This window comes from Rhizopus microsporus, assembly GCF_002708625.1.
Source record: "Rhizopus microsporus ATCC 52813 unplaced genomic scaffold scaffold_3, whole genome shotgun sequence".
Classification (NCBI taxonomy): Eukaryota; Fungi; Mucoromycota; class Mucoromycetes; order Mucorales; family Rhizopodaceae; genus Rhizopus; species Rhizopus microsporus.
Window position 1 is genome coordinate 702,718 of NW_019671918.1, and position 11,576 is coordinate 714,293.

The 11,576-nt window shown below is 36.8% G+C and overlaps 4 protein-coding genes across 4 annotated transcripts; 3 read left to right on the forward strand and 1 right to left on the reverse strand.

Moving 5' to 3' along the window:
• The first annotated feature begins 367 nt into the window (after positions 1–367).
• Positions 368–2,462, forward strand: RHIMIDRAFT_272219 (uncharacterized protein). The gene is made up of 3 exons (XM_023612306.1): positions 368–1,538; positions 1,594–1,765; positions 1,817–2,462. The coding sequence occupies exons 1-3, from the start codon at positions 656–658 to the stop codon at positions 2,106–2,108; spliced, it is 1,347 nt and encodes a 448-aa protein (XP_023469069.1). The 5' UTR covers positions 368–655; the 3' UTR covers positions 2,109–2,462.
• On the forward strand, positions 370–594 carry RHIMIDRAFT_199311 (nucleotide excision repair, TFIIH, subunit; the record flags this gene model as incomplete). The annotated part of the gene is made up of 1 exon (XM_023606362.1): positions 370–594. The coding sequence occupies one exon, from the start codon at positions 370–372 to the stop codon at positions 592–594; it is 225 nt and encodes a 74-aa protein (XP_023469070.1).
• Positions 2,463–4,890: 2,428 nt separating the features above from the next.
• Positions 4,891–7,078, forward strand: RHIMIDRAFT_272224 (uncharacterized protein). The gene is made up of 2 exons (XM_023612307.1): positions 4,891–5,741; positions 5,798–7,078. Exons 1-2 carry the CDS (start codon positions 5,231–5,233, stop codon positions 7,036–7,038), a joined length of 1,752 nt encoding a protein of 583 aa, XP_023469071.1. The 5' UTR covers positions 4,891–5,230; the 3' UTR covers positions 7,039–7,078.
• Positions 7,079–9,821: 2,743 nt separating this feature from the next.
• On the reverse strand, positions 9,822–11,067 carry RHIMIDRAFT_272225 (uncharacterized protein). Its single transcript, XM_023612308.1, has 4 exons — positions 10,962–11,067; positions 10,451–10,908; positions 10,139–10,400; positions 9,822–10,088 (listed from the first exon to the last, which is right to left on the reverse strand). Exons 1-4 carry the CDS (start codon positions 11,053–11,055, stop codon positions 9,895–9,897), a joined length of 1,008 nt encoding a protein of 335 aa, XP_023469072.1. The 5' UTR covers positions 11,056–11,067; the 3' UTR covers positions 9,822–9,894.
• Positions 11,068–11,576: the final 509 nt, after the last annotated feature.

An 11,576-nucleotide genomic window follows, 5' to 3' on the forward strand; every position in this document is an offset into this window, starting at 1 on the left:
GTGTTGTATGCTTATTTTACTCATTCTGTCTCAAGGCGTGAAAAATAAATAAATAAAAAGAAATGACTTTATAGTACAGCTGCTCATGACTTTCGCTATTCTTAGTCCAAAGCATCACATCAGCTACATGTCAGACATTCACCAATCAAATGTCTTGGTTATAGATAATGTCAACTGATCTTTTTTTACAAAAAAAAAAAAAAAAAAAGCTCAAAAAGTCATCAATGCTTTTATACTCTTTAGTTAAGTCTAAAAGAGATACTCAATGACTGGATTGAATTAAATTCCAAAAAAGGAAACTATCGGAGATTAATTATCTTGACTTTCTTCTTTTTTGCAAAAGAAAAAAAGATTTTTTTCTGTGTTTCCATGGTAAAAGCCGTCAAAGGTGTCTTACTAGAGTGTGATAGTACAGTAAAGCAAATCGTACTCAACTTGAATAAAAGAGGAAATTTCGTAATTGAAGACTTGGACGACACCCATTTATTCATTGAAGCTTCTTGGGTTGACCAATTAAAATACGAATTAGACAAAATCTTGGACGAAAACTCTTACACCATTTCAGTTGACGAAAGGGATTCAAAGAAAAACTAAACCTATTCCTTGTTTATATATATCTCTTGTTAATTTCATTAAAGAAATTATTTAAAAAGTAATGAAGCGTGTCTGTCCAATCTGTCAAACTACTAAATTCAGACGCTCGGGAGATACTGGCCTTGTCTGTAAATACGGTCATAAAGTTCTCGGTGTTCAACGAGAAGAAGCTGAGGATGATTTCTATGGTGGTGGAGGAAGAACAAGAAAAAGGATAAGGACTGTCGAGGAAACCAAGCATTTGACAGCAACTCAAGTCGCAAGTTATGAGTATCTGATCATTCAATTTGCCTTACAAGTCATCACTCGCAGCATGGTGGAAGATCTTGACTTTTCACCGGAAATTGAAGCCACTGTTAGAGAATTTTGGTTATTATACATATCAAAAAGTCAATTTGAAATGGAAGGCGCATATGAAATAGAGGACAATGAAAGGAGGGAAAAAGAGAAGAGCAAAAGTAACTTGTCCGATTTTGGTCTCAGCACAGAAGAAGCACACACCTTGGAAGCATTAGACATTTTTGATGATACAGATGACAGTGGTGATGATCACTATGAAACAAAGGATGGAAATGATCCAAGTGTTAACCCAATTTTCCGTCAACCACGACCATGGCCCAAGGCAAGATACACGGACATCATTGTGTTTATCTATTTAGCGTGCATTTATCTTCGATATCCCATTCTGCTAAATGACCTTATCCTCATGTGCAAGACAGGGCGTTTACCTTACCTCCATATGCAGAAACTAGTACCAGACGATCTACTATCTTCGCTATCGCTGCATGTTACTGAAAAAATGACTTATGTACCTACCTTAGACAGACTCAGAAGGAGAGTGTATAGATATGCAAGATGCTTTTTTATTCATTGTAATTTAGAACTACCAGATGTAAATATACCCTTATACCTTGACAGATTTTGTTCGTATTACTTCTTACCAGGTAATTTGTTTTTATGGCTCACTTGAATACTGTTACTAAATGATACTTTTAATAGTGGAAGGCTATTACCATGCCTTGTTTCTATTCCAAAAATATAGAGAGAAACATTTGCAGACATTATCCATCAGTCGTCGATCATGTCACAATAAGATTGACTTTACTACTCTATTGGTTGCCTCTGTCATTGCCACTGCAAAATTAATGTATTCTATAGATGGTAGCAAAAAGTAAGTACTGCCATCTTTCAACCACCATACTGTATCTAATGCAATGACTAGGGATCTGGATAAAGCGAGCGAATTTGATATATATACCTCCAAACAAGCATGGCTAAAGAAAATACGCAACAATATCAAATTATGGCAAGCAAGGCTAGACAAATTAGACACCATGAATCTTATTATTGAAAAACTAAAAGAAAGATCTCGAGCATATTCTTTATCCGTTAGAGATTCAGGCAAGCCAGGTAAATTACTTCTTGATTCATCCAATTCAGCTGTCTCACACTATATTTTATTCCGTAGCTATGATATTGGGTCTTTTAAAAAATCATGGGCATCATTATTTTGATTGGGACTCTAAAAAGACAGATCCGTTCATGGATCCTTTGAAGCACTTTTATCCAAGTAATGATACTGAGGAGAAAGAGCTTCTGAAGCTAGGTAGTTTTTATTACCAAAAAGCAAAACGTATCAGAGTAAGTGATTACTCTGACCTTATCAAATTGGCCAGCTTGATCACAGGCGAGTCGCTACCTGCCAGTATTGAAACTGCTTTAAGGCGTATGGATAGGATTATACTCCAAAACAACTTTCATGAAAGGATTACAAACGAAGAGTACCGTAGTCGGTATGATATTAAATAAAAGGCCTCTTTGTAAATATGTATACAACTTTTGTTTACTCTCAACAAGCTGCATCACTACCTAAATATCTGTTTAATATGAATTTACTCTTAATAAGTTAGTGAATGTTTTTCATGTAGAATTCTGCTGCAGAAGTATTCAAAACATCAGTGATTGAGGCTATCATTAGTGCTTGACTGCCATGCATGTACTTTTACTCCGAATTTACTGTATGCTATATATTAATAACCGCAATGCAAAAGATCTATCAGAGACAATAAAGAGAACTACGCTTCCTTTTCTAAAAGACCTTTGTTGACAATCATATGCAAAGGCGCGCTATTAAAACTTGTGAGCCAATAGAAAATCGCCTTGGTTGTTATTGGAACGTAATAGCCAATAAAAAGTCATTATTCCAATAATCGACGGTCAACACTTTAGAGTATTTCTGACCTACCTCTTTACAGACACTCCTTGCTTTTTTTCCTTCCTGTGAGGATGCTTTGGTCTTGGCTTTATTTCATCCTTTATAGGACTGGACATGCTCTTTATTTACACTGTAATCCTGATACGGTCCTGTTGGCGATTCAAGTGGCCTGCAGATTTCTGAGCTGGCTGTACTTGTGTGATTAACCACTTTGCCCGTTATCTGTGAACAGAGAAATGCTCTCTAAGTGTGGCTACTCAAATAAATGCTTATGCTATTACTAGGCGGTATCGAACCAAAAGCTATTTTGGGTAGTCTGCTGAGTCAAGGTCATCTTCTGAGCTTGCGGGACGACCGGTAGACGAGGTTGGGGCCTATCGATAGCTACCTGTTGGCAGTCTGTCAATTCAGGCTTGCCTGGGACTGTTCAGCCTGTACTTTCTAGGTTTTTCAGATGTATAAGTTCAGCCTTGATACATCACTCCTTTTTATAAGGTATATACACCATTGGCATTCAGTGTACACCTTTCTTTCTCTGAGGCCATATGTACCCTTATCTTCCCGTGACTGATCCTGTTAATCAAGGCTTTATTGTCTTGAACTAAAAGGAGTACACTTATTATAAATAAATGTAAATAAAAAAAAAAAAGAAAGAAAGTTGATGAATAAATGACGCGTTGTTATTGTACATTCGCTTAGAAAAAGACACGACTTATCAAGCTCATTGTGTGCAAGGCGTTTTGAAAGAGATAGAGATATCAATCCGACCTTAGGACATATCATGGTTTATAACGATAGCCGCTTGTAGTTACCTAAAGTATTGTTGATATGTATTATTGCTCTCAAACCTTTGTTTATTTTCCTTGTATCCGTGAATACATCCAATTTCTTAAAATATTAAAAGCGTTTCCATTATTAAGAATATCTTTTTTTCACCTGTCTTTATGGCTCTATGAATTTATGTATGGTTTGCTTATGTAATGCTACACCTGGTACAGTTGCTGTACTCTTTTTGTTTGCCAATTCCTGATATACATAAAGCATAGATCATGCTTGTTGGCTTTTCCAGCAGCTATGATAAAACCTGGAATTTATACAAAAGATTGTTGATAACTATATCAATATTGAAAAGACAAGCAGTTTATAAAAAGAGAGAAGAGATCAAAAGTGGATGCCATAGGAGCTCAAGGTCACCTTTTGGAAATGGCATTAGCTCTGTAGGCTATCAAAGAAAACTGAGTGCCAGCGATGTTGATATAAAAGGGATAATACGCCACAGCTATGCCCTTTTATTCCCCTTTCATTAACTCATTTATTGTTCATAGGGCTGAAAGAAAGAAATGATTCTAGATTTCTTTGTTTTATTCAGCCCTTTCTTTCTTCATCTTCTCTAAGCCACCAATATGTTCTATGAATAATACACTCTTTATGTCTGCCTCATTATTCAAGTATTAGTCACTAGTATAAACTGTCTAATGCTAATGTTTCAAAGAGAACTTAAAAGAAACAAGAGCTAATGTTTGTTCGCTGTTTGAAAAAAGACCTGTGATACAAACTGTCCCTTTTACTATGAAGGGGATATTCTTTGCCAATGGCTACACATCAGCCTTTCTTTTTTTTCTTCTCTTTTTATTTCTCTCTTAGCATCATTTTATATTATATGGCTTACATCCATTTTATTTTTATTCTTTCAATATTGTCAAGGATATGGGCTCAAAGTATAGACGCTGTCTGGTTTCCATCCAACAATTACACATACTGCAATAGCCGAGGCAGAGTTAATGTCACATCCATAACTAGATATTTTGATATTCTGACAGATACCTACGAATTCAGCTTGACGGGATCGACTGATATAAATATTACTAACTTAAATGACCAAGGTTCAGGTATGAAGCATTTCTCCCCCTTCTCTCTATGCTAGATCATCATCAGACAACTTGTTTAGTATCGTCTGCTTCTTTTTTCGAAATACAATTCGGATTTGAAACTATATACATGCCACCACAGCAACTCTGTCCTGACATACTTTCTGGATGTCCTTTATCGGCAAAAAGCAATTTGACAATACAAAGGGTAAAAAAAAAAAAAGAAAGAAAGAGAGTAAATCTTACGAGAAGAAGAAGAAAACACAAGCTCATTCTATACAATATCTATTTATAGTCTGTTAACCTTTCTCGTGTACCTCTCTATCCATTGGCCGATATCACAGCACAATATTCAGCTGTCAACCCAGATTCAACGCCACTTTTATGCATCCGATTAGCGCCCATTGGTTATCAGCATCCGGTATGGAAAAACGTATTCCTATACTTTCCTATAGGCTTCACCATATCAGCTGCAGCTATTTCACTCATAGCATCACTCACAAGGATTGTGGATGTAGAACATGACATATTCTTATTCAGTTCCAATTATGCCATGTTGCCTGGTGTATTGCGATTAAAAACGCCTGGTTTCTTTGATTTGATGTATTATGCTCAATTTATTGTTATCGCAGGACAATTCAATATCGACTATCCTCGCTTCCACGCCCTATTCACGTCAAATTTTTCATGGAGTTTCTTACTATTCAAATCGGAATGGTTAAATTCAACCATCAGTCGGCTGTTTGAACCGCAAGAGACAGCTGGTCGATCAGTACCTGGATTGAGCATATATAAACGACAATTAGATTCTGATGTTAAAAACCTCATCCGTATTGAGGGCAACTCTGTTCAGGTCGCAGGAACAGGAATGTCAGATTTTGCAACAGCAGTAGATATTGACATCAACGCGCTTTTCTTTACTGTTCTTGTTTACTTCTTGATTATCATAGCTTCTTGCCTTGTTCTCTGCTCTTTGACCTGGCTCACATTTTACCTAATTGGAACATTTACTAAGCATAAAAAGTTTGTAGAAAGGTCCTTAAAGATGTGGGATTTTACCATAGGTAAAACATCATATACACACCTTAAAGATGCGCAACTAATTACGTTATGACTCTAGGTGTACTCGTTCGTATCCTCACGTTACTTTATCTTCCTTTAATTACAATGGCCTATTATCAGTTGATGATACCCACCTACTGGTTCATTACCGCTTTGGCTGCAATAATGCTTGTCGGCCCCTTTCTTTTTTATGGATTCGTTGCGATACGGCTTCTTCAAATTCGACCACGTTCGTTCATCTTTACTGAACTAAAGCTACTACTGCGTTATGGCGCACTCTACAATACCTTCACTGATGATCAATCACACTTCTTTATTATACTCATCGCCTACAAATCAATCATTGCAGCCATGATTGGTCTATTTCAAACAAGCGGCACTGCGCAGCTAGTGCTTGTCATAATCGCAGAAACTGTCGTGCTATTACTCATTATATTCGCATTCCCTTATGCCGACAAGACTGTAAACATAATCCACATCGTTTTTGGATTTATTCGCTTACTTGTTCTTATTCTCAACATTCCGTATCTTCCAGAAGTCAAAGCGACTACGCAGATCAAGCAGTACGTGGGTTATATACAATTGGCGATTCATTGCCTCGCATTCTTTCTCTTTTTTATTCTTCAAGTTAAGAATGTAGTGGTCATACTGACTGGCTTGGGTGAAGATGAGCTGGACGAATCAGGACGTCCTCCGGCAAGAATGGTAATATGGCGAAAGCGAAAGTACGGATATGTTTATGGACACAGTGCAGCCACGCTCATGTCTACGAGCAGCGGACCACAGAGTGGCAGTCTGTATTTGCCTGGTACATTACAAGCCAGAAGTTCAAGCCAAGGCCCCTTCTCTAGCTCACGAACCGTAGATCTGCTTACACAATATCATAGTGTTGGTCAAGACAGTACCAACAATAACAGCAGCAGTAATGTAACGACAGTTATGAAGCCTGACGAAGTTCAAGAAACAGAGTCAAGCGAACTTATCAACCAAGAAGAAATCAACAGAATTCTCAGGCCTTATACATCTCTGGTCGCAGAATATAGAAACGCAGCAAGTTCTGCTCAGCCCGAGGCGTCTTCCTCCTCACAACCAAATCCAGCCATAGATCAGTGCCAAAAAGGAAAAGCAGTGCCAAAAAGAAGTACACCTGGTATCAAGACAAACTACAGAGAAGACAATACAATTGTGTCAAGTTCACAACCACTCATTTCTCCAAAAGAGAAACATGAAAAGCCGCCATCATCGCCACCACCACCATTACCAAAACATGAAGCAATGGATTCATCCTTTATTTCTTAGTTACTTTTATATTATTTAACTAGAAGACTAATGAATAAAAAATAATGTAATGTTCATTTTATACTTACCGAGGCATTAAGGAATCCACTACCGTTATAGGCAGCGTATTAAATCCAAGGAGCACCGTTAGTCTTTTGAAGGCCTTGTGAAGGGAGGGGGGAGGACTTTCATTGTCGTGTTTTGATTTGTAAATAAAGATGCCATATATATTTAATGCACTGTTCATATCGCGATTCCAAGCCGCACCACAAGATTCACACTTGAGAACAGAGTGTACTCTTCACTTTGACCCAGTAATTGAGATATTATTTAATTGTTTGGATTTGCACTTATTACAGATCTGACTTGTTAAATACTCGTCAACCGAAATAAATTCGGTCCCCTCGTTGGATTGTTTGCATTTTCGTTTGATTTCTTCAATGATACGTCTAGTAGGTGCAGCTCGTTTTCATTTCATGCTTGAACAAAAAGAACCATTTCCTAACGCAATGATTCGCTTCCGTTAAGAGGAGGAAGGGGTCAACAGGAGGTAGAGGTACAGTTTGCTTTTGTTTGGGTTTTGATTTTTAGCGCCAGCTGTGCTTGATGTGCCATATTTCTTGCTGCTGTCAAAGAGTCTTTTAACAATTTCTTGAGTTCCTTTCTGCTTGTTGATATAAGTCTTGAACTTTAACTTTTGAGATCTATGTCATACGCAGCGTTATTAGAATATACACCATGTGAGAACAACCTATCATTTATCTTGAGAGTAGTAATCATGGATTCTTTAATAACTTTGTAGATGCGTAGAGGCAGCTAGTAAAAATGAGGTCAAGTTTGCAGTTTTTGAAGTAGGTAATTCACTAATATACTTAAATTCGTCTAAATGACACTCTTGGTGTTCTTTTCGTCTTATTGTAGCAAGATTGTAACCACACAAATGATAGTATTTTTCCAAGCTTGAAGTTCGACTACGTTCATGTTCTGTAGAGTCAATTGCAGTAAAGATAGCTGATATACCAGGATCAATAACCCAAATTTCTGCATCGTCAACGATATCAGCAAAATCCTTGGGCGCCTTTGGTTCTCTTCTGATTCCAGTACATATACAGTGTTATATATAGAGTGATATTAGAGTGATATATACTGGAGTGATTATATTATTTTATTTAATAAATATACAAGTGTGTTTAAGTTTGATATCATCCATAAATAGTTATTTGTAAAAGCTATTGAGCTCTAGTTCTTTTGTACATAACTATGGGCTACTTTATAAGAATAATACTGGTTATGCACTCACCCCACTGAGTTGTTAATAACTGAAGTGACTATGTGGTGCCTTTTTTTGCAATAGAGAAATAATAAGGATATTGATGATAAAGCCAGTCTTTATCATTCTTGAAACAAGCACTCAATCTGAAACACATCACGAACGATAAACAGCTTTCTAGTATAAAATGAGCTTTAATACATTTTCAAAAGAGTGAATAAAGAACGTCATGAGAAAAAAAAAAAAAAGGGAGGGGAGGAAACACTAAATTTATTAACAAGCAACACTTAAAAGTTATTATTTTCGTTTCATTTTTCGTTTATATTCATTTGATCTACAAAGAGAGACAGTTTCGCAGCGTCTGTGATCCAGGCCAAGCAACTGATCAAACCAGTCTAGAAAGAAAAGGTCATCCCGTCTCCCTAAGCCTTACCCCTAAACAACCGCCGCGCGACTCGCGCTTCAGCACGCATTAAACTACCCAAAATAGCTTTTGGTTCGATACCGCCTAGCAACAGCATAAGCATTTTTTCAAGTAGCCACACTTAGAGGGCACGATCCCCACAAAATACAGAGCGTGCTTTTTAATCACTAGGAGATCCATGGCATCCCTTCCGTGGCAAACCTCCAGTATTCTGCTTCCCCTTGAATCACCAACAAGGAAGTGCTAGGTTACAATGTGGGACAAAGTGTGTAGTGCGCCTTCCGGATATCGTGAAATGACTTGCGGCCGAACATATAAGCGAGCGTTGTTTTGGTTGAGTAGGCGTAATAAGGAAGAAAGAAAAAGAAAAAGAAGAGAAAAAAAAGTTTATTTAAATGCTCAAAATAAGGAGAACTTGAGTGTGACACAGTCAGATGGATGTGGCTCTTGAAAAATAAAAAAGTACTTCACCCATGGTAGTAAGGCTTTTCTTTTCTTAAAGTAGTACCAAGTAGTGAATACACATAAGTACATAAAGAGGTTATTTTTTATTTAAATATTTATAAAATATACAATACAACAAAAAGTGCGTATGAAAAATGAAAAAAAGAAAAGGGAGGAAGTGATATTTGTTACAGTGAAGCTAATAAAAAAAGATAGTTAAGAAAGCCCATGAAGGATATTCAAGGCCTTGTATGAATGATGCATACATAAAGTATTTAGCTCCACTTTTGAACAGTTGTCTTTTTCTAGCTGGCTTGTTCCATACGCGCCTAATAGAGTCAGTCTCTCGATTATCTCATAGTTTGTTCTCAGACCATCGAGTGAGTGACGACAAATCATTCTAGAATTACGCACTTGTTCTGTTAACTTAGTTTCCCGAGCATCACCATCTTCAGCTAAGGTAGGTATCAAACGCCAACCGATTATACACGTCTCCGTGAAATAAGGAAGAGAAGTATCTCTTCCAAGATAGTGTTGATCAATTTTTTTTTGCCGTCTATATTTGATGAAACAAATAAAGGGCATCAATCTTTCAAAGAACGTAAAGATATTTAACTCTAACAAAAACGGTTTGCCTTTGCGGAAGCATAAGTTTTTTCAAGCTAAGGCGTCTATATGTTAAACTTTTTGAACTTTATTTTTAATTTAGGATAAAAGCTATAAGGTACAATCAACGGCCTTATTCTTTTCTATATTTTGCATTCAGTAAAGAAGGAATAATATTCACATCAGTGGATGCCATTATAGACTGTAGATGTGCTGTTGTTATGTAATTCTTTACTTCACAATCTACGATTTTGACTGAGGCACGGCTCTTGATATCTAACCATAGATAGTCCACATAAGTTGGCACAAAAAAGTCAATTTGACATGCTATAGATAAAAAATGAGTATCAATGTATAACTGTATAATAGTATCTTACAGTCAAAAGACCAGCTATCATCGTCTACTCTTACGCATCCATTATGTCTCTGACCATCACCCAATTTTAAACCGTCTAGCTGAGGTATGTAAAGCGTTTGTCCATAGGGAAGGTCATTTGCTGCTACGCTCACATACGGAACCAAATTTTGTTCTCCAGATCCTAGACCAAATACATTATGAGCACGCCCATAGCCTCCCACTCTCACAAATCGATCTGTTTGGTTATGTAAGTTGATGAGGTCTCCGTTTTCTAATAAGCACTAATAAAGAAGGAGTAAATATGCCATTCCGATATCACATATACACTTACGAATCCTTCAAGGTTGCACTTATCATACATGGCTGCTGGAACCAGGGCAATAGTGTCGTTCTTTTTGTCGAGCAAAGGTCTTTTGATATTACCTCCCAAGAAGATACGCTTCCCATTTGGTGTCTCATCCCATTCGTTTTCCTTGGGTATCCAATACTGAGAGAGAGTCACTTTACCATTCCTGTAACATGAAGGCACGTGTGGTCCAGTGCTTTGTTGTTTATCACCAAATAAGCCTCCTGGGAAATCCAATAAAGGGAGCAGTGAAACACCTGTAGGTAATTTGCTGTTGCGTCGATTACCCCTATCAAGCTTGTCCCATACCCTATTTTTTGAGTCTCTTTCTTTCTTGAGCTGAGTGCTTGATTTGAGCGCCTTTAAGCTATCGAAAAACTGACCAGCAAAAGAATCTGAAGTGTCTATATCACTTGGTGATATCGTTTTAGGGGATTGGTGTCCTATGAATATCAATGAGATGATTGTTTACATATTCCCTCAAGCCTGACTTTACCTTGGTGATAACTACTAGAGTGTATCTCATGACATTGAATGAATTGAGCAATGATAATAAGAATAAATACTGTATTAAAGCAATTAGAGAACATTTTGAAAAGAACGAAGGAAAGGAGCGTATGAATCATAGAAGAGAACGCGAGATTTCTGCATTCTTTTATATTTCTGTCTGATCTGTAGTTCGGAATCTGAATTGTGATCCATTTCTCTCCCTACAATTTAGCTTCAAGTAACAAATGTTAAAATCAAAAAGATTTACATCATTTAAGAATTGATTTAAACAAGTTATCCTTTAGCTTTCCTTTTGAAAGCACAGCTCAGGCATAATATCTTTTTCTTTATCCCAATAAGTGTCAAACCAACTGAAGTTTTTCAAAATGATTCTTAATTTACTGAAAACAATACTTGATTACCCAAGTAGAGCAAACAGAGCATCCGAAATCAGCAATGCTATGGATGTGTAATCACAATAGATGATCTACATGAAGCAAAACTTATAATTTTCATATCTTAAGAATATTCACCATGTCATTTAGACATTGTAGAAGTATTGGCTCAGCCTTAAGGTGCTTCATTTCTTTCTTTCTTTCTTTCTTTCTTTTTTTTTTTTTTT

Coding starts and splice junctions, on each gene's coding strand:
- RHIMIDRAFT_272219 (XM_023612306.1), top strand. CDS start 656: ATGAAGCGTGTCTGTCCAATCTGTCAAACTACTAAATTCAGACGCTCG. Junction 1,539..1,593: donor TTCGTATTACTTCTTACCAG/GTAATTTGTTTT, acceptor TACTTTTAATAG/TGGAAGGCTATTACCATGCC. Junction 1,766..1,816: donor TCTATAGATGGTAGCAAAAA/GTAAGTACTGCC, acceptor TGCAATGACTAG/GGATCTGGATAAAGCGAGCG.
- RHIMIDRAFT_272224 (XM_023612307.1), top strand. CDS start 5,231: ATGTTGCCTGGTGTATTGCGATTAAAAACGCCTGGTTTCTTTGATTTG. Junction 5,742..5,797: donor GATGTGGGATTTTACCATAG/GTAAAACATCAT, acceptor TTATGACTCTAG/GTGTACTCGTTCGTATCCTC.
- RHIMIDRAFT_272225 (XM_023612308.1), bottom strand. CDS start 11,055: ATGTTCTCTAATTGCTTTAATACAGTATTTATTCTTATTATCATTGCT. Junction 10,909..10,961: donor CTCTAGTAGTTATCACCAAG/GTAAAGTCAGGC, acceptor TGATATTCATAG/GACACCAATCCCCTAAAACG. Junction 10,089..10,138: donor TGATAGCTGGTCTTTTGACT/GTAAGATACTAT, acceptor TTTTATCTATAG/CATGTCAAATTGACTTTTTT.